Below are 21,679 nucleotides of genomic sequence, written 5' to 3'. Positions count from 1 at the left end.
CATGGAAGGGAATGACCAAAAAATGTAATGACCACATTAAGTGAGTAAAGGGTAAAACCAGGCTGCCAAGAGCCAGCAATAGCTCAAATCCAGCCAGTTTTCCAGGTCCTGGGCCTTCGGCCGTCCCTCCAGCACCTTCCCCCAGGAGGAGGGTCTGCTCCCTCCCCCCTTGGCACCACTGCAGCCCACGCTGCTTGCTCTGCTCTGCAGGGAGGTTCTTGCTGCAATGCTGAGCAAGAGCAAAGCTGACCTCTGGGCAAGAGTATATCACAAATTGTAAATACTGATTTATGGTCTGTGTGTATGTGTGCGTGCACATACAGAGCAAGGCTCTTGCCCAATAGCAGTGGTGCAAATGCTGTGTAACCAGCCATGACCCGCCCCCACCCCGTAAGGTAAGCTGTGGGGGGTGTTGATACCTGCCCTCAGCTCTGGGAAAAGTTTCCAGCTCTTCCAGTGGGGGGACTCTGGAGGCTGTGTTGCTCTCCCAAGACCATCCTGATGAAGTTGGGCAGGGAACCACCACGGCGCCGCTGAGCCTTGGCCACACTCCTCCTCTCCCGCAGGCATGCATGAACCAGCAGGTCACAGGGACACTGATCACAGGAGAAATGCTCCGATTGCAGAGTAACCTGGGAGCCATTTCCCAACTACTGTGAAAGGGCAGGTGTGAGGAAAGGGCAAAGCTGTCCAGCGGGTTTCCTGACACACGACCCAAGCTCTTACAATTCACCTACCTGAGCACTGATTACTATATGCTTACCACCACGGGATAGATGCATGTATGTATGAGCTGGTCAGCTCTGAACTGAGCTAGGAAGTGAATTGGCAACAAAGGATAACAAAAAAGGACTCGCTTCAGTCCTAAAAGGAAGGGCTGGGGCTCAGCTGTAGGGAACTGCTAGGACTTCAATGAAGTCAAGACCACTCCTTTCAAGGGAGAAAGAGTAGAAGCAGGTTTGAGTCCAGCTGTAAAAGCAGTGGTAATTAAAAATAACAGTGATCTCAGGGTTACTTCTGTGCATGAGTTAAAACCCTTGGCTGTTATTTTCTCCTTATAATTTCTTTTAGGACAACTGAAAAGTCTTGAGTCCATGCAGAAGCCAAAATACATTCTTTTATTGAGGAGGCCCAATTTGTTTCTTTCCACTGCATCACAGGATGACATCACTCACCACGACAACTACCCAGGCTGCTTTCCTGCTTCGCAATAGATTATTTTTTTTTAAGATGGACTTGTTTTAGAGAGAGGGATTTCTGATTTCTTGGTGTTATAATATATCAAAACATAAAAGACAAAATAGTGAGTTAGAACATGTTGCCCTGATGCAGCAAAGCCCATGGACACTGCCACAGCACAGAGATGGAAGGTACTTTGCGCTGTTATCACTGGGTGAATGTCTTTGTAGGCAAAGCCTTGGTTATCAGAAGCTTTTTATGGCAGGGGCTGATGCCCACAGATAACCGGACAGTCATGACACAGCTTGAGAAGCAGAAACTTTTCTTGTAGTTTGCAATGTGGTGGAAGAAGAAACCTCCACTCATAGTGACACAACTGTAGAAGCCAATTCTTTATTAAAAGATGTTTGAAGCATTCCAGTACAGACTTATCTGCTCCACTGTAGCTTTGAGTTGATGAAGACAAACAAACATTTAAAAAAAAGGCAAAATGGACATCTCTATAAAATGAAGTAGTAGATGAATTATGGACGCTGATTACCCCAAACATAAACATTAAACCACAGGAATTATACATAGTCCTAAGGCAAACTATGAACAAATGTACACAATTGCACTTAAGTCTGTAGAAAGTTATGACACACACTGCTGCCCAAGCACTCGCTATCCTGGATCAAGAGGAAAACCCCGCTGGCCATCTCTGCATTGAGAACAGCAGCTTTGGAACCACAGAATACCATACGTTCAGCTTGTTGGGTGACCGACCAATGGTGTCCAACTAAATTTATTTAAGAAAAAAATTTTTATATATATAAAAGCCAGTTTCACTGGTATATGTTATTTTGTGCTTCTCCCTTAGCTAGAAATCCCAGTGCACCACAGCACAACGGCGTGCTGAGACAGAAAAGGTGATCTGATACCCTGATCGTGTGGAAATCAGTAGAAATCCTGTGGTGAGTCTGAGCTCCTCACAATTTTCATCCACCCCAAATACGTAAAAAGCAGTAACATTGCTGATTTCTCTCCACACCCCCATTCTCAACCACAAAATGCTACATGATTATTTTTCTCCAACCCTGAGCTTTTCAACCAAAAGGGACTGGTTTTATTGAGGACCCTGTGTTAAATGAACTGTAGGATCTCACCCCCATTTCAGTCTCTTGTACTATGTTCACCTTCCAGAGAGATCAGCTCTCCTAAATCAAGGCTGCAAATGACATTGTAGCGAGTTCCCTCTAGAAAGCACAAACACCCCCTCCTTCCAGGTGGTGGAAGGACGAAGCTGAGCTCCAGTGCCAGTCTCGCCACCTCTTCTAGTAAATCCTCCAACAACACAAGGCCGCCTGTGCCTTCCATACCCTTACAGTAAAAAACAAGTATCATTTTTTGCCTTTCTGCACCCACAGCCCACCTTCCTGCAGTGCCTGTATGGTGAGAGACACCACTGCTCCAGGGGGAGTGTTCAGGCAAGAAAATACTCTTACCAGAGTCAGTGGAGTTCAGAGTATATCCCTAAAAGGCCAGAAAAAAGGCAACCGCTTGTTATGGTTTGCTCAGTGGGTCACCCTTAATGTTCTATCATGCACGGGACAGATAGGGAGCTAGAGAACAAACGGAGATTTTGCTTCATTTCAGTCAAAGTGTAACGTACCTCTGCTGATCCTTCCATAACAAATCTCTCTGACAGGCAACTGCTGCTGTTAGGACAATTTGCTCTTTGTCCTCAAGTAGAAAGGAGCTCTCTGCTAGGCAAGAGAATTTTGCTGGTCCCTGGGGTGTAAAGCTGGCTGCTTGCAGAGCTGCTGTAGGCAGCAGGAGGCTTATTGACTAGAGAGAAAAGAAAACCCTAGAAGTACAGCTTCATCACAGCAGAGCAGTACCTAGCACAGGTGGAGAACCCTATGCCAAGAGGTTTGCTGGCTGCACGCGGCACTGCTAATTGGATACCCTCATACCACTATGACAAACCACTTCCATTTTCCCCAACATGGCTTTATTCCACCCACTTCATAATCTGTGCACGCTACATTTGGTGCCATACACCTATGTCCCACTCAACACATGAACGTATTGGCAAGGCTCACTCTGCCAGCACAGTATCAGTGACAAAACAGCCCCCAAACTGAAATGCAAGGGCAGGGACTTGTTCTAATGACTCTTCAGTGAGACATGTCAAATGATGAAAAACCCATCACCCAGGAAATTGCAGGTTTTTCCTGTCTTCCTGTAGAAGAGCGAGGTTTGGTGCAGTTGCTGCTAAATCTCAGGGGGAATTCACTGTTACCTTGGGAGGGAAAAGCAGTGCTGTGGTTCAGGAGGCAGAGACCAACGGTCCTGGTAATGGAGTGTTTGCATGAAATACTATGCTTTTCAAGCAGGCACTCAGAGTCTTGCCATATGCAGCATGAAGTAAGGAATCCACACAAACCAGTGGGAAGGTACCACTGGGCTTAATGGAAAGAGGAGCAGGCAGACTACTGGACCATTTGGCAAAGTATTTAATTTTCATCAGTAGCTCATTTACTTCAGAATGAGATGCAGAACACTGGCGTGAATAGGCAGAGAACAACCTGTGCGTAAGAAATACATGTCTAATCTGTCAGTTATTGATTTGCTTCTGCTTAAAGCAAAATGGCTCATATCTTAGTTTTATGTATGTGCTAATTTATTTGTGACACTTAGTAGTAGTTATACAAAGTGCCTGTTAAATACCACTGTTTTCAACTTCAATACAATGAAGTGGTTCCACGGGTAAACCACACTGCCTGCTAAATTCTTTCTCCCATCCATTTTCAGGCACTGCATGTCCATGTCAGGAGACAGCCCTTCACTGCAGTATGCCGTTCTGGAGCCCGCTTTGAGGCGGAGGCTAGGCTAGATGACACCCAGAAGTCCTTCCCAGTCTAGGTTTTTCTGTGACTGTATAGAGGCAGTAACAGCAACTAACGATAGATCTTTATCTAATCATCTTCTATTTTGCAAAGCTTTGTCTTACCCCCCTCGTTTACAAAATTTAAAAGAAGTTATGGATGGATCCTTCCTCTGTGAGGATAACCACTCTGTTAGAAGAAATAGAAGTCCCCAACCACTTTTATTCTCTATGAAATGAGGCAACCAGATAGGGATAAAACAAAAAAAAATGGCCCAAAGCCTCCAATGAGAAGAAAAAACTGCCATTTCATGTTACACCTGGGTCAATGTTTAGAAGCTGCTCTAACTGCCAGGTCACTTCTCAGAGCACCTGCTCTTCATTTGCAGCATTTTTCATTAGCAGCCTGCATTTAATACTGTGTCTGCAGCTTGGCAAGTATCCAGCACTGCTCAAAAAAATCAGTGTGTACTTGTCACGAACACCCCTAGCGCCCTTGATATCTTCTGTCTGGATAGATGGCCAGCTGGCCGGACAGAAATGATGGCATTTAGACCAGGACAGGGTTGATGGAGCTTGTCCAAATCCCTGCAGCAGGGCTCAGGCCTGTCTGACACTTGATACTAAAGCCACCCCCACAGCAACTCCTCTCCAGAGTTTGACTCTTAACCCTCCCCCATGCCCTGAGTAAGCCTGCTGTGTGCTGTGGTTAACCCTTTGCTAGGAGCTACAGGACCTGCTGTTTTAGCAGGCCACTTCTTTGGCAGGAGAAAGGCTGTCAGCTGTTCACGCTGCAGTGCAAACTGGTCATGACCATGTTCCCAGAGCAGCTCTCTGAACCTCTGTCAGGTGTGACCTCTCCTCAAGTGCTCAGGAGAGGCTGCGTTTTGCCATTTTTGCCAAAAATAGTTTGGAGACTCTTCATACTTGCCACAGACTGAGAACACGCGCTCGCTGGTAACAACTAAAAGGGCTCCTCTGCCTCAGGTAAGCGAGGCTGAGCCCAGGACCACAACCAGCAAACATTCTGACCCCAGGTGAAGACTGAACCCCAACACTGGAGGAAATCTGGGGAGAGGGAAGGCATTAATATAAACCAGTGATGTGCTTGTTACAGAGGCCTGGGCAACAGCATCCAGTCAACATTTACATATATCGACTCACAAGCTCTTTGTACTTCTAAACCGAATATATACACCATGTAATACACCAAGTGATGGGACAAAAACAGCGTGCTCTCTAAACACCTAGTACTTAATGCCATCAGTACCACACTGTGCTCTGCTGGGCGCTGCTAGGCCTTCAACCAGAGGCAAGAAAAAACATGTGGAATGACTGCCTAAGGTGTAACCCTGGGCCAAATGGAAAGGGCTAAAAGTAACAAAGATGCGTACTTCACACTGGAAAATGAGAATCAGGCCAGGCATGTCAGAAATATTTTTCCTTATGGCAAGGTGATTTAGTATCAGGCAACTTCTCTTTCACTTTTTTGTTGTGTTTTGTTTTTACAATTGTGCTGTTGGAAACATCCACAGAATGAAAAATATTGTGACAAGTCTGAGAAGAGCCCAATCCTTCTCTGCCCATATTTCTTTGCAACCAGGTGACTCGGAGGCCACAGGAGCTGCATGCCTGACGTGGAACAGAGGAAGGAGGAGGACCAAATGAGGCACACTGGGACAGATCTTCACCTGCTGCCAACACATCACCTGCAGCCTGTGTCAGGGCAGCGACACAAGCTAGCTCAGAGCTCTGCCCCTCCCCCGTGCCTCACTGGACGCAGCCTTCCTCTGGAAAGGGAAGGGGAAACGCTTCCTTTAAGTATAAAACTACCTTCTGGTGTCTGAATATCTGACACCTACTAGAAACAATACCCAAAATTTATAAAAATGACTGTACGTTATTATAACGCTCTCCTTTCTCTAGCTTGCTTGCTTTGGGCATTTTACAGCTCCCTGTACACCATGAAGAGACACAGGAGATCACGACCAACTGAAAGAAACCTTCAGTGGAAGGCAGGAAAATCCTCATATATTTCTGAAGAAATAAAGGCGCCTGTCTTACACATCCAAAGAATCTTGATTAGTAAACTCTTTCAAATTAGCTGGTTTTCTCTAAAATAAAAAAAGAAATTCAAGTTGATGAGAGTCTCTGGATATCAAACATTTGCAGCTTTTTCCCTCCTCTGTGCTCCTGTCAAGCACTGGCACACCAACGAGAAGACAGTGCCAGGGGCTGCTGCATGGTCCAGAGACTGTACAGGCTTGGACCCAATGAAGAAACATTCCCACCTGTCCAACAGCATGTGGCTCCAGCCTGCTCTGTCTCCTTGGAGCTAGAGGATCATGGATGATGGCGGTGAGAGCATAAAGCCCTGCAGAGCAGCACTGTCTCAGGAAGTTGTTCAGCTACACCAAATGCCACTGGCATCAGAATCTGAACACTTCTGAAACTTCTCCCTTATTTTTCACCCAATTCTCCTGAAGCACAAGGGAGTTTTGGGTGGCTGCACAGCAAAGGAAAACAACAAACCCACTTTCTGTCTACCCAAGAACATTGTGCGTTTGTTCCCCCATGTACACGAAACGTACAAAGAGAAGCCGGCATGTGGCTCAGAGACTCAGACTTACACAGCTGCCAGGTAACAAAAGGTCCTGGGTAATATCAGGAGGTATGAAACAACTGTGCAACACCTCCAGCCTTAAGTGAAAGCCCAGAGCCTCGTCTGTGTGAACAAAGTAACGTGCAGAGCTGCTGGGACTACAAACCCAAAGAAATAGCTGCCTCAATGCCGACTGAAATAAATAAATGCAGCAAAATGCGATCAGCCGTAAGCAACGAAGGGGCATTACGCACCAAGGGAACAGTGGTGCCTTCTATAACACTGGGAACAGAGAGATGGACAAGACACTGAGTCAATCTATTAACAGATGGATGTGTTCTCCTGTAGCACGCTGTGTCCAGATTATGGCAGGAAACGATAGCTGTGGTAGGTCTTCACGCCCACCTCCCACTGGAAGCAAAACTGCGGCTGAAGGAGAAGTTGATCTCACCATTTTTGTACTTCCCCCATGCTCCAAACGGAACTATGACAACTGTGCTGTTGTCTTCAGTGCCAAACTGCATTGCCTGAGAGAAGAAACAAACTGTGAGCATCATTATCTTGCTTGGGAAAGGAAACAAGTGTCTGGCTCCACATGGGACAGCATGCCCCGAGGCCCAAGACTTCCTTGCCCTGATGCTGCATTCCAGTATACCTCAGAGCTTTCCGTAGGATATGCCACCATCCAGAACCCTGGTGAGAAACTGGCCATTTCTGTCTGTGCCAATGACCTATTCAACACAGGAATAAACTACAATTACAGTCCCACGCAGTTCAGTGGATCACGAGCTAAGCAAGTTAGTTGAAATGATGCCCAGCAAGGATGTGGCAAGACCCAGCATAAGGAAAAGGCCAGCCGGTGGGACTAGCAAATGTCTTAACCCGCACAGTTCAATTCACTTGAATGTGTGGTTGCATACTGATGTTCTAAAACCCAACAAAAGACAACAAACATTTGGTGCCAAGAGAAGCCTGGGGCATTACCTGCTCAGTAACAACATGGGCGGCTTCAGCAGGATCGTGGCACTGGCTAATGAAGTCGCAGATCTCCTGACTGTTCACCATGAAGTTAATACCATCTGTAGTAAGGACCAGGAAGCTGTCGTCTGCATGATGCAGCTGCAATAAAGGCAGACAGTATGCACAATGATGGAGCAAGTGCTGCAAGGCAAAGTAACTGCCTTGATTTTTTTACACTCTGCTGCAAAGCACTTTTCCTGGGGGTGCTACGTGCTGTCCTGCTTTCTGTGCAAGAACTAACTGGATCCCCAAACCCTCGGCTAGCCAAAGGCTGCCCCTTGAGCACGTCCATCAGCCACACAGACTGTGTTCCCTGTACTGGAGGAGAGCATCTTAAGGTGCTTCCAGTTCTAGGAAGCAGCCCTCTGAATATGCTGAGACCAAAAGACCAGATCCACACACTAGCCGGTAAACAAAATGCTTCCTTAAACTGAGGATTTCAAGGAAGACATGATGGCTCTGTGGTCATCTCCCTAAACGCTTCAGGCCTAGTGGGTGGCATTTAATTAGGACCAACTGAATACAAGTTCCCCAGGCCCTGGTAGGTGCACTGGGGAAAAGTATCAAACTGAATATGAGCTGAGAGGAAAGCCTTCCTGCAAAAGTGAGGTGACTGTGACGAATACCTTCTGGGTGGTTAATTTGTTTTCCAGACAACTACAGAGCTCTGGTAAGATGCATGCACCTGCCCTTTCCTCCTCCCTTCCTCCCAGGTGTGCAAACCTCTACATATTCTACTTTTTTCAATGACAGCCCATCCATATCCCACCTAGTTCTCAGTGATGGTTTTATATCAGCATTAACCTCAAAATTATTCATTTGACCACAAGCCCCAAGCAGACTAACACCTTTGTATTTCAGTAATGGATATCACATGCTATCTTTCTTCCCTCATCCTGTATTGTACTTTATGATAAATGGGATTTAGAAGTTGATCTGGTGGAATTTAGTATCAGGGCTGGATTCTTTTCTCTTCTGTCCTGTTAATCTGAAATGACTTAATTAGAATTGGTCTCCAGTTACTTCAACACAAATAAAAAAATGCTCGGCCATCAGACTTCATGCGGGCGTGTTGTGTAGGTACCACCGCCTGCATCAAATACCTATGATGCCCCTTAGTCCGAATGTTGCTGTCCCTGTTAACCAGACCTTCTTTTACCTTAACCCTTTTTGTTTCTGGCTGGGCTATCACACCACTGTTTTTAAGATCCAAATCTCCTATGCTCCGCGTCATTGCAAGTCTACCATTCACATGAGGTTGTCCCAAACTGTTCCAGGCAACGAAGCCACCGCACTTCCTAATCCTGTCCAGAGGCACAAAAGAAAAAAGTGAATATGAGTAACTGTTTTACACCGTTACCCCTGTCTCTATCTACAATTTCTGTCACTAGCTACTGGTGTGGAATGGGGTAGGGAGGACCTAAGCTGTGAGACTGAGGGTTGGCTTTTGCTGTTTGAAAGGCTCCACAGAAAGGATGTGGCTTGGTGGGCTGAGTGCTGGCCTGGGAACCACAGCACATTTCTTCAGGTCTTGGCTCTAACTGGGAAATCTTGAACAAGTCTGAACCATGTGGTCACAGCTCTGTACCGAGTCCTAGCTATGCTGATCTTACTGTTGAGACAGTTCACGCTCATGCAGGGATTTCCACATCCCAGTCCTCTAAGTGGAACCAAATGAATTAACTGGAGCTGTGCTGCTTTCTGCCAGCTCAGACATGGTCTTGGGGCATTATGTTCAACTCTGCTTTCATCCAGGCCCAGCCCAGCAGCAGAACACAAGCACATCCTGACCGAGGCCATTCCCTGTGAAGCCACATCGTCAACTGACAGGTACCTTTCCTTCTCCTCCTTCCTTTCTGGAGTATGGTCAATGGTGAGTTTCATGGCCTTCCCCTTTCGACACAGCAGAGCACGACTGTCTCCCACACTTGCCACAACCAGCTCAATGCCATCCCGGAGCAGAGCCACTGTTGCAGTGGTCCCAGAATTCATCAGAGTTGCTATAAATGTCATATCAAAGAGAGAGAGGTTTTAGCACTGCCTCAAGCATGGGACCATTTATAACAGCAACAGCTTCAATTTGTAAAATCAAGACAACTTGTGCTCTACGTTACCATTAACTGCTTTTAAGTTTAAACTAAATCTACATATTAAAAAAATACAGCAAACATGCATGCATGTAGGACTGGAGGGAGAGAGAAGAAGTGGAAAGGATAAGTATTTCTGTGTAACAACATGGCTCTATGCAAAGAGGGCAAGTGGAGTAGAAGCGGCAGAAGGTACAGTGGCTCCCTTTCAGCTTGTAGCAAATTGTTTTGCTGTCCCACTAGCTCATCTCAAGCTACAGGATTATTGTCCTTATCCCTGGGCACAGTGACTGCATGTGTAGCCCACCATGAAGCTGATGGCTCTTCCCTTCTGTTAGGTGGTAAAGTGGGCAACTGTAGCTCCACATAGTTCACCGGAAGAGAAACACTAGATCCCTCCTTTACCCCAGTCAGTGGGGTCTTCCTGTTGCTGTCAAGAGTTGTTCCAATCTCCCTCTGCTTCCCCAGCCTTGCCAACATCAGCCAGCAGGCTGCTGGCTTTTTTCAGAAAGGGTCCCCTTTTTTTCAGAAAGGGGCACTGCTCCCTTCTGACGCTGTCAACTTGCAGGGGTCCCAGTGCAAAGGTGAGGCTGGGCTCTGTCTTGCCTTGCACCTACAAACCAATGCAGTCCACTGGCAGTGCTCTCTGGGGAATCTGCCCTGGGCACTGGTGGGACCACTTCACAAGGTGTGCAGTGACTGCCTAGAGGGCAAAACCAAGCTCTAGCTGCTGTCTTCCTTCTCTTGCAGGGTAAAGGAGTGAGCTGAGCTGACTGACTGTGTTCAGGGACCTGGCTGGATTAAGTCATGCAAGTAAATGTAAGGTCTTCTCATTTCAATTTCTACAACACTTTGGAAAAAAACAAGTGCTTGAAAAGCAGAAATGTGAGTCTGTCTATTTCAGAAAAGATCTTCAGTTTTATTTGCGGTGGAGGAAATGCCAGAACTGTCCAGCTTTCCTTTTTTGTTTGCTTTTTGAAAGGAGCAGTCCCATTTTACAATTATTATTGTCCCTTCCTGCAAATTATGCAAAGGTAAACCAGTGCGAGGTGCCTGGAAAGCAGTAACTGCTGCCAACTTGAGCTATTACAGTAAAGCGTCTGGCCAGGACAAGCCATTACCCAGAACACATTTGCATTGCAGCCAGTGCAAATCCCCTTGAAAGGCCTTGCTTCTGCAGAGCTCAGCTACAGCTACATGCACTCCTACTTTAGCCCTGACCCCGGGGAGGCAGGATGGATCTGAGACAGGACTGCGCCGGAGAAATGCCAGTCAGCTTCATCTCTGATCAGCTGCCAGCAACCTGCAGACAAGCAGCACGACCCCCTACGTACTACAGAAACAGAAACGCAAAGTGCTCTTTCCCCAGCCCTGCAAGGTCTCAGCAACCCGTAAGTAAAACAGAGTTAGGAGTAGAAGTGCACAAAGCCCTGAAAGATGCATTGAGCCTTGTTGTGCAGTGAAAGCAGTGAGTTGATGAATCAAAAAAAAAAAATCCACCTCACAAAACAGTCAAACTAAGCTCGTGTTATTATTTAAAACAGGTATTATTACTGCAGTGAGGACTTGGTTTAGCTATACGCTTAAACAACAGGTCAGTCGTGAACATCAACCATGGTGACCTAGGTCAAATCGTGGACCATGTTACAGCTGCCATGCAGGCTACGATATTCAAAAACTATTTAGATGCCGGTAGCTTCTGACTATTCAGGTAAGCACTGACATCCTGTTTCTAATTTGAAGCAAGGACTAGTCCTGTGCAGGTTCACTTCAAGGCACATTATGAAAGATGCTAACAAGTACCAGTGCAATTAGAAATTTTAGTAGAACCAGTAAAATACCTGTTTTAGCTAACAGTTAAAAGAAGTGACATGAAGAACCTACATAAAACTACCTTTTCATTTCACAGAAAATACATTTTATTTAGACATTAAAATTAATGCAGAACTGCCACTACTCTCCCATTTCATTCCTTGGTTTTTGAACTATGCTGACAAATGTAAGCCGTTTCTGAAAAAGTTAGGATCTGTAGTCTTTAATTCATAAATGACTGGAAATGTTTAGATATTCAGGTGAATCTGCATCTTTCAAGTGCAAACTCTCAAAGCCAAGAGAGCCGGTGACACAAAGTCAAGGGATGATACTAAAGAACAAGTTAAGATATTGTCCAGAGTTGTGGTAATGGTCATAGTGACTTGAGCTTTATATACGTTTATTAGTTAGATATCACTCCTAGAAAAATAAATGCTGCTCACACTTTCTTTTGTGGAACCAGTTCATGACCTATGTAGGGATGCAAGAACATGGATGTAGCTAGACTACATGCATTATGTGATTTCTAGCACAGCTCGAAAACACAGGAATGATGATGGGATAGCATTTCTAATGCTTTACTACAGCTGCTGCTAGGTTATTTAATAATATTAAAATATGTTGCATCAGTATATATATTGGTTTTAACAATTAAAGAGTTTATTTTGTTTTCCTAACAATATCACTATAAAACTAAGATCTTTCAATAGGTTCTTAACACTCACTGGACAACTTTTACTGCAAGTCATCTCAACTAATGTGACAAAGAGGATGTGGGAACCTTCCAGTAGTCCAGGCTAGGAACCGCCGGACTCCTTCACCTGGGACAAAATTAAGCAGATCTCTCTTTCCACTGAAGCCCAGCATATAGTGTCCAGGGCCTCCAGTTCTAGAGCTGCTGACCAGGTACAGTGTCTGCCACAAATAACACGCACACAGAGGCAAATAGGAAATTCACCCAGGGACTTTGTTCAAACAAAATAAACCTGCAACACTGGAGATGAAAGAATAAGGGCTGCAGAACAGGGGAACCGGTCACTCTTGGCTTTGCCTGCACAGACTTTTGCAGGTCATATAGGAAGTACAGTGCTTGCACCTGCATCTTGGGCCACGGCCTTGGTATTTCTGGGGAATTGCCACCATTTTTGCCTTCTTGCTAAAACTCTGTGGCAAAACCAGTTTAAATTCAGCCAAAATAAAAACTACATTTTTTTTTTCCTGTGGAGGTAAGTAACCGACCAACAAATCAACCAAAGAATTGTATCAAAGCTAGAGGGCCAGCTGTCTCATATATGGCAAGAGTGGCCACTCTGAAGAACAACTTCAGTACAGAATATGGCCCAATCTGTTTCCCAAGGTAATTTATTTATATTTATACGTATATTTATACATAACACAAAAATGGGGAGTTCAAACCGGTGCCAATTCAAATGGGGCAATCTTAAAGTCACTGAATAGAAGTATATGAATCATTTTGACCCACGGGAAAATATGCAAAATAACCACCCCTTTAATGCTGTAATTAATATCTTCTAACGATTAGGTATCAGGGCCCTTGGATAAAAAGACTGCCTTTGTAACATTGACAGATTTATGTAATATTTAAGTACAACTTCTGCAGCTCTCCCTTTTCCTCAGTGTTGCAGGTTAACATATTCAAAGAAATAAAAATCATGTTTGAATGGTAACTTAAAAAAACAAAACCAAAACCCACTACTTCTTTAAAATTTAGTTATTTTTAAATAACTTGCTGTTTGCTCAGCAATATGAGATTCCAGGAGTGCCCTTCAAGCATAGATACATCAGTTAATACCTGGCTATGTTTTAATAAGGTGGCTATTCCAGAAGTGAGTGGCCAATACAATTACAAATGGATGCACTGATTGTGGAGGTCAATGGAAAGACTCCCCGTTTTCTCCGATTAGTGGATTGTTGTGAACAGAAGTAGTAGCAGTACCTTGTAGGACCGCACTAGGCCAGGAGAGGGTTTGTCTTACATTTGAGCATCACTCTGGAGAAATTTCCTCATGGACATATTCACTTCCTTATTTCTGTCCTTGCTGAGCAAAGGTCTTCAGCCCTTACATTTTGGTTTTCAAGGCTGGCCAAAAATATCTGAAGATGCTGTTCAACTGTGTTAACAGCCATCCCGTGGATAATGACATATTTGTTGGATGTGACCTTCCTTTACTGTGTCCTATACCTAAGTTTAGCAGTGATTTAAAAGTGAATGGATATATTTAAATGCATGGAAGTGAATGAAAATGCATTTTTTAAGAGATACCAAACACCATGCCTCAGGTCAGGGATCTCTCTAAACACTCAATGATTAGAAAGGATTTAGGTGGAGGACAGATTATCCCAGATCTGCCTACAGCAAGTTTCTTATGCTTTTGTATGAAGCAACAGATGCAGATCACTGTCAGAGTGGATACTGGACTAGCCTCCAGCAGGGCAGTACAGCACTCCAACGGCCCTAGTGAACTGCACGCCAGACACAGTAGCAGTACCTGGAATGCATACATATACCAGTTTTATATTGAAAGCTCACAGAAACTACTATGCTACGTATTTACCATCTATAATTTGAAATATTCTGTAATTGTGAAGTGACCTGCAAAGGGCTGTGCCTTTGAAGACATAGCTAGGTGCTCCAATGGGGCACATCTCTAGTCCTGTTAAATTTGTGCCATAATATGAGGTTTTTAACCCTTTATATAGTGCTATAAACAACCCATCAAACAAATCCATGCAATTTTGGCTACAGGGATTTATCCCAGGATTTCTATTCCTTCAAACACCCAGGCACACATGACCCAGGTCGTGTGTTAGTAAAGATCTAGACATCATGAACAGGCACTGGGGGATTTTTTTTTTTTTTGCAGATACGGTGAAAGGAGTGAACCCTGGCAGGGTTATCTACTGGAACAAGTCTAAGCTAGTATTTTCCACTCCATTGAGTACAGCCAGGTTTCAAAAGGAGGCCCATCTTGGGGAGCATCCAGCATATCCCAGATACCCAGTGTTACACAACCAGCCACCATTTTAAAAATATTTTAGCAACAGTCTTGATTGTCACATCTAGAATAGCCACAATTAATCAGAAATTTTGCTGGCAAACTGAATCAGTTTGGAAGTAGGCTTCTAACAAGGATACATGCCAAGCATTGAAATTTCATGTAACTTTGAAAACAGTAGCAACAACAAAACTATCCACACCAAGCAGTCACCATAGTATTGAATAACAACAGACATGCAAAGACTTTAATTTGTTCAGAAATCCACGCTTGCCTTGGCACCCTGTTACTCCACTCTTTGCCTTATAGCCTGATTTTTCAGCTGGGCAACCAGTCAAAAGCACCAGGCACTTTTAGACCCTAATGACTCCTGCAAGAGCTTGCAGGTGCTCAGCCTACCTGAGGAACACTGAGTGCTTGCCAGAGTGCGGCCCCTCAGGATGTTTGACAACACTTTTGCCCTCTATTTTGCTTGATGTCAAGCTTTTTTAATGAGGAGGGTTTGTCCAGTATCTTGGCAACTGTTATGTAAATTTGCTGGCATTTGGAGTATATTTCATTAACCAGCACCAGTTAGTTAAACAATATGGGAAAAAATCCTATAAGCTGTTCCAAAATGCTCAGCTTGCTGCACAACATTAGAAACCGTTTTCAGAATAACATACCAAGTGCAGTTCCCAATCCTTCTCTTCAAGAAGCTACTCTGACACTTAACAGAGGTCACTTCAATGAGCCAAACCAAGAGCTGCCCTGCTCACAAAGGGGCAGGGAGGGGGATGAATATAACAGATCTTCATGTTAGTGAAACTGAAAGGTCCTGATCCAGGGAAGCACATTAGCCTGTATTTGGATGCTTTCTTGAATTTGGGCTTTTAACAAAACATATTTGCAAGGAGGCTCTTGGATAAAAAGCACATCTGCTCTACTGCTGTGTCTCTCATGAGCTCAGTTAACACTCACCCTGCAGGTCAAAAGTGACTCTGGACTTTTTTAACACATCATTATTTTTTAAAGGATTTCAGTATAAAAAAAACTAAAATGGGATATAATGGGAAATGAGCTTTATATATTTAATTCCCCCTTTTATAAGGGCTGCATTTCAGGTCTGAAGACTTTTTTTTTTCCTGATACCCCATATACCTTAGCTTGTACCAGGTAAGAGGAAAGGTGTGTGTCCCTCACACTGCTGCAACAGACAGGTTACCTGTCCTGCCAGGAAATATTTGAGTCTACCTAGATTCACCTAGTAGTTAAAGTGCAGGAAAGCCACTCCATTACTTGATTGTATTCATTCATTGCTTAAGAAAAGTAGCTAGAGAATATAGTATCGCTCCAGTCCTTAGAGAGCATGTTGGTTTCAAGTCTTTCTTTGAGAGAAAACTTTTGCAGTTTCTGTTCTTCTGAAACAACCTCAGTCATTTTGCCAGCACCTGCACCAGCACTGGGACATGGTTTGGTTTTTGGGTTTGGTTTTTTCATTGAGTTTGTTTTGGGTTTTCTTTGAAGACTGGTTAAACTGACTCTTAAAATGATCTCTCGTGGCTGAGGAAACGCCTGTGACAGAACTGGGACGGGGACCTCTATCTCCCTTCCCGAGTTACTCTCTATAAGCTCCAGTTGCTGGAACTGGAACTTCAGATGTACTTAATCTCTAGACACACATATAAGAACTTAATTAACAGTCAGGGCTAAGAAGTCTAGAAGGGCTGACCAGCTTTACCACAGCCTTACCACAGCCAACCTTGTTTTCCTCTTCACTGCTTTTTTCCCTTTCACACTCAGCTACTCCTGTGATTCTGTTTGTGCAGAAGCAATATCAATTGTATTAATTTTGGTTTACATTCCTTCTCAGGTGCAGCAGCCATGTTAGAAAGGGGAACTTTTGATGCTGTTGCTTTTAACCCTCAGGAATAACAGCTTAAAAAAAAACCAACCCACCCAAACACCGAAACAACAACAAAAAAATCCACAAAAACCCCAAACCCAATCCCTCCTTCTAGGTTTCTGGCACAGTGAAGTTATGCTCCTTGTAAATCTAAATCACTCTCTTGCTAACTTGACAAACACTTTCCTTGACAGCATCATGTTAAGAGAAATTCATTGATGGTTATGGTTACATTCAGATTAATAACTCCCCCAGTGAATTTGATTTAGACTTTCTATAGCTTTTTCATTTTAAGGAAGTAAAGCATAATTGTTTCATTTGCAGTAAGTGATCAGAGCAAAAACTGTTTAAGTAAAACTGTTTTCAAGCATTTTCCTGGATATTTTGCTACAAATCTACTGAGCAAATCAGAAAAAACCCTACTTTCCACACCCATACAAGTAGAATATTTTTTTACCTACCATCAGCAGACAGATGAGCATGCCTTTCATATGCTTTGTTTATTTCTAGAAAAGCTTTGTTCAAAACATTTTCCAAGTTCTCCTCCTCAGCAAGAAATTCTCTGGAAACAAAACAAGCAAACAAAAGATGAAACTTCTTTCCAAGAAATACACAGCTTGATCAATCTCTTCCATAGCCTCACCTCCTCCCTGCATGCACCGAATAATGCTGGATTTCAGTGAAAAGGTAATATGATTTTACTTGTGACCTGCACTGGAAGCATAATCCTGTAATTTTGCAAATAGATAAACCTCCTCTTCCAACACCCAGGGGTGTGACACAGAGATACAGAAGAGTGTAAGCAGGCCATATGTCAGTGATCACAGTGACCCCATCTGAAAACAGTTGATTCACACTCTCTGTGTTCCCAGTCCTTTCCTGAAAGGTGGGTACAATGTTATTTTCCTCTCTTGTCTTTGCGAGCTTGCTCAATGGGGTGGGCACCACACAGAACAAATAGTTCATAGCACATCTGATGTTAACAGACTGCTCCAGTCTGGTGTTCCTGCTGTCCCGCTAGGCTAGGTGGCTATGCAGCCTAGGAGGATTAGCGAAAATGCATGACCAACCGGTTCCCTTTCAGTCCTAAGGAAGGAATCTCTACTGTAATTCATTTGACACACATTCACTTGATGCACACTTACTTAATATATTTTTCCATGTACTTATCGCAGAAATCTGCTGCTGCTGCCCCACCATGTCCATCATATACTGCAAAGTACAGGACATCCTCTGTCAGCTGAGCATAATCAAACCGGTCTTCATTCTCCTTACGCTTCCCAATATGGCTAGCGCAGCCCACGTTGGCCAAGCTGACTTTTGGAATCGGCTTCCCATACTTTATGCTTGGTGGGAGGAGAATGGGTTCGTCAATGCGATTGTCCCAGATGCCAAAGGTGTCCCATGTGGTCGGTCGCCCGCTCCCATCTGGATCAAAGCGAGAAGCACGGCGCTCGGAGGGAGAGCTGTAGCACACTGCTGTCGGACGCTTCTCGTCTTGCAAGAGGCGGGATGTCAGCACAGCTCTCCTTCTTACTTGATACCCTCCGTTTCGTACCAAATTAATTAAAGTAGCTGTTGACATAACTTGTCTTCACAGAGATTCGTAGGAATAAAAGATACACAGCTGCTGGAATGTCTTTGAGAACAAAGAGAAAACTGATCAGGAAACAAGCAGCAAAGGAAGGGGAATTTTCAGTTACATCATTCAGGAAACAATGTCACCCTCAGAGCCCACTAATCACGTGTAGCACAGCCCTGCCTAGAAGAAACTACGGTGGAATCTGCATGACTCACCGAGAAACAATCCTACACAGACTAGCCCACGTTGAATGGAGAGTCCTGCAGATAGATCTAAGTAAGGCATTTCTGCTGGCCACCTGCATAATGACATCCTGAATTTTCAAAGGTAGAAGAGGCTGTGATGGAGCAAATGAGAGCGATAATGACTTTGCTCCATGTCAGCTGAAATATGAATATGTGGAAAATAGGAAATAAGGTCATGAAAATGAGCTTATCACGCACGCTCTTCAAACAACTGCTGAAACATCTGCACTGTGGCTCCTGGGGGGAAGGTGGGAGAAATATATTTGCTTAGATTTTCCGAGAGTTTTTTTCATCTGCACATGATATTTGGTTCTGTCACATTTATTGAGGACTTGAGCAATACTCTTCAACACAGACCTGTGAAGTGAATTGTGATTTCCTTAGGCTAAGAATGACCACTAAGAGCGTATCCATGGGCATACACAATTGCACACACAAACTTCCCTCCAAAAAACACTGTGCAGCTCTTTGCTGTTTTGTCTGGCCTGAAGTTCTCTGCCACGTAACCCTTGGCTAACACAGGCAAGCAAGCAAGATCTTCTACTGGCTTCTCAGATCTCTTTTCTAGCTCACATAAACACATCGCTTGGCTCAGCCCAGATAAAAATTCACTAATAATGATTCATCTAGCATGCTGAAAAATGCAGAAATATTGGCTTATTTAACCTTTTGTAGGGTAACACCCAACTTGATTAAAGGCCAGCAGGCTGAGATGCAGTTTGTAGTAAGCACATGTTGTTGCACCGGAGTAATTTGACCTGGAACATCAGATCACCGTAACTAGCCACACAAAATTTTAAGTGAGGGAATTCTAACTTAATTGTTCAAAGTTTGCTGAGAGCAAAATTATGAGTGAAAGGTATATGCCATAATAAAGGAATTAAAAATATGCAAGCTCACACTGAACGCCCAAACAAGAAAAAAAAAATGGCACAGTGGTCTGACATAATTGAGCAGGAAAGAGCAACGCATGTACCCCAGAGACACCGTAATTCTGGGCTGGAGTTCCTTGCTGTTGTACTTTCCCTATGCCAATCGCAATTCCATCTGTAGATATGAAATATTCGTTAAAATTACATTTTTAAATTACTAGGCAAAATCCAGGTGCTTGCAAAAACATGCAGTCAAAGATAACTCAGTACGTGGTTGCTTTAGCAGAAAATGTCTGTGACATGAGCTTTCTGGAGGCCTCCGTTAAACTTTTTGTTCACAGCTCAAAGCCTGTGGCTTTAGATGCTCTTGGTTTACCTTGATGAAAATGCAATTCTTAGATTATGAAAGGTTTCTTTACTTAGCACTTAGAGAGTAACTGTTGACTTGATAAAAGGCTGAACGTGCTGGGAATCGCTGCACCAGAGGAAATGTGGTCTAGGCCACCAGGTGAGTGGAACTGGGATTTTTAGATTTTCCATTTTATTGCAGGGTGACGGCAACATCACATCCTTATTTCAGTATAGGTACAGGTATTTACAAACTGATTTACTTTCTTGAGTTGCCTTTTCTTTTCTGTTACCTTTGATTCATAACAACAGTATGTTAACTTCCTTCTGTGAAACACAGTACGATCAAACTGAAAGCCTGCCAATTAACAAAACCCACACTTGGTTTCACTTCAGTCAGCTTGAAATGAGGACATGAAGTGTTGGCTATATTTAGATTTCCCAGTATCCACAGCACAGATCAGATGTTTAAGCAGAAATCCCAAGCTAATTAATGCATTTGTTCCCTATCAAATTCAATGCTCAAAACGCTTTTTTTTTTTCCTGGCAAGTACAAATACTGACGACAGTTTTGCTTTTCAAGTGTCTCTGCAAGTCAGGAGTTGGAACCCAATCTTTCATTTCTGTGATGTAGTTATGCTTTCCGCTGGACACGTAACAGGCTGTGCCTTCCTAACTGATATTTGCAAACACAGGGCAAGCTGATCTGGGCAAAACAAGACTGAGATAATAGAAAGGGGGGCACCAGTGTTAAAGCCAAAGTCCAAGATAGACAGTTGTTGATGGTATCTGTTTTGAGGCGCTCCATCTGATCCTGTTAATCTGTACACATTTAATTTAAAGAAATAGTTCCTGCGGACAGACACAAAAATCCAATGCTTTAAGTGAATGAAGCGAGCGACCGCACTGTAGTCCAACATGCACGGTGCCCCTTTTACAGGCTGGCTCCTTCTGGGCAGATGAAAATTTTCCAGACTGTGAGAAGGGGGAAAAAAAAAAAAAAAAGAAACCCGGAAGAAAGAGAAGGCATGCCTGCTGCCCCAGGGGATTAACCATATTTAAAAAGGAATGTAAAACTCTGAACACATATAAGTGCACTTGCATGCTTTTCAAACTCCACAGATGTGGCCAGTACTGTATATTTCTCTATGTTAATCTCATCTTAAATCAGAGGGTTTTTTTAAATCTGTGACCATATAATCTCACCCCTCCACCTGGACAATAATTTGCACAGACAGCGGCAATTTAAAGAGGTTTCTGCTGCTACTTACTAATTGCGAATTAGTACACGACCGACTGACCGAGCTAGGCCGGGTTTATTCTCAGCAATCAAAAGCTGTGCGGTTAGGCCGGGCAGCCTCTGAGGGAAGGCCGGTGGCGGCAGCACAGACCTCCTCTGCCACGCAGGCCCCTCCACGGAGCTGAGGCGCCTCTGCTGCGGCCTTCTTGCCCGGCTGCGGCGGGGCTCGGCCGGGAGGCGAGCGGGCAGGGCAGCGCCCCGCCGCCCTTGTGCGGGAGCGCGACCCAAGGGCGGCAGCGCCGGCCGGGACCCGGCGCCGGTGCCGCACCGAAGCGGGCAGAACCCCCGCGCAGCCGGAGGAGGAGGAAGAGGAGGGAAGGCGGAGAAGCGCGGAAGGCAGGGGAGCACTCAGCCCCGCGGAGCAGGCCCCGGCCCCGCCCCTGCGGCCGCTCGCCCGCAGGCCGGTGGTGGCCCTCGCTCTCCTCCCGCCCACTCGCCCGCCGTCCCGGTGCCGGGGCCGCGCCCGCCGAGCTGCTGGCCCTCCCCCGCCGAGGCGCGTCAGACCGCACCTGCCGCCGCCGCTGCGGGGAGGGGTGTCGTTACGAGGGGGCGCAACACGGCCCCTCCCGGGGCGGGTGGAAGGAAGAAGCTCCCGAGCCTCGGTTGCCCGCCCCGCTCCCCCCCGACTCCCGCCCCGGCCCGCGAAGTGGCGCCGGCGCTACACGTAGGGGCAGCCGCCGGGCTGCCCCGAGGAACTGGTCCGGTGACCCTTACCTCCTTGCGCGTCCGGCGGCGGCGGGGAGCTGCGCCCCAGCGGTGCGAGAGCAACACCTCCCCCGGCCAAGGCTGCTGCTGCCGCCGCGGCGGCCCCTCTCCCGCCCGCAGGCTTTTCCTCCGGCCCCGCCCCGCCCCGCCGGGGCC

The 21,679-nt window shown here is 45.2% G+C and overlaps 1 protein-coding gene across 2 annotated transcripts; it reads right to left on the bottom strand.

Moving 5' to 3' along the window:
* Window positions 1-1,558: 1,558 nt before the first annotated feature.
* PPM1K (protein phosphatase, Mg2+/Mn2+ dependent 1K) lies at window positions 1,559-21,659 on the bottom strand. 2 transcript variants are annotated; one of them, XM_064450323.1, is made up of 7 exons: window positions 21,533-21,659; window positions 17,617-18,130; window positions 16,933-17,033; window positions 9,505-9,670; window positions 8,830-8,974; window positions 7,635-7,769; window positions 1,559-7,177 (listed from the first exon to the last, which is right to left on the bottom strand). In XM_064450323.1, the coding sequence occupies exons 2-7, from the start codon at window positions 18,054-18,056 to the stop codon at window positions 7,046-7,048; spliced, it is 1,119 nt and encodes a 372-aa protein (XP_064306393.1). In that variant the 5' UTR covers window positions 18,057-18,130; window positions 21,533-21,659; the 3' UTR covers window positions 1,559-7,045. The 2 variants fall into 2 exon arrangements, with proteins under 2 accessions (XP_064306393.1, XP_064306392.1); XM_064450322.1 differs by having other exon boundaries at window positions 17,617-18,110.
* Between the last annotated feature and the right edge of the window lie 20 nt (window positions 21,660-21,679).

The sequence above is a fragment of the Phalacrocorax carbo genome, chromosome 4, assembly GCF_963921805.1.
Source record: "Phalacrocorax carbo chromosome 4, bPhaCar2.1, whole genome shotgun sequence".
NCBI lineage: Eukaryota > Metazoa > Chordata > Aves > Suliformes > Phalacrocoracidae > Phalacrocorax > Phalacrocorax carbo.
The sequence above is the reverse complement of the archived record's forward strand: the minus strand, read 5'-3'. Positions and strand labels throughout refer to the sequence as shown.

What these genes read in the sequence shown, in the direction of transcription:
- PPM1K (XM_064450323.1), bottom strand. Translation starts at nt 18,056, where the DNA reads ATGTCAACAGCTACTTTAATTAATTTGGTACGAAACGGAGGGTATCAA. An exon ending in CAGAAACAAAAAGGGTTAAG is followed by an intron (nt 7,770 to 8,829) that starts GTAAAAGAAGGT and finishes CCTTTATTGCAG; the next exon opens with CTGCATCATGCAGACGACAG. An exon ending in CCCATGTTGTTACTGAGCAG is followed by an intron (nt 7,178 to 7,634) that starts GTAATGCCCCAG and finishes TTCTTCTCTCAG; the next exon opens with GCAATGCAGTTTGGCACTGA.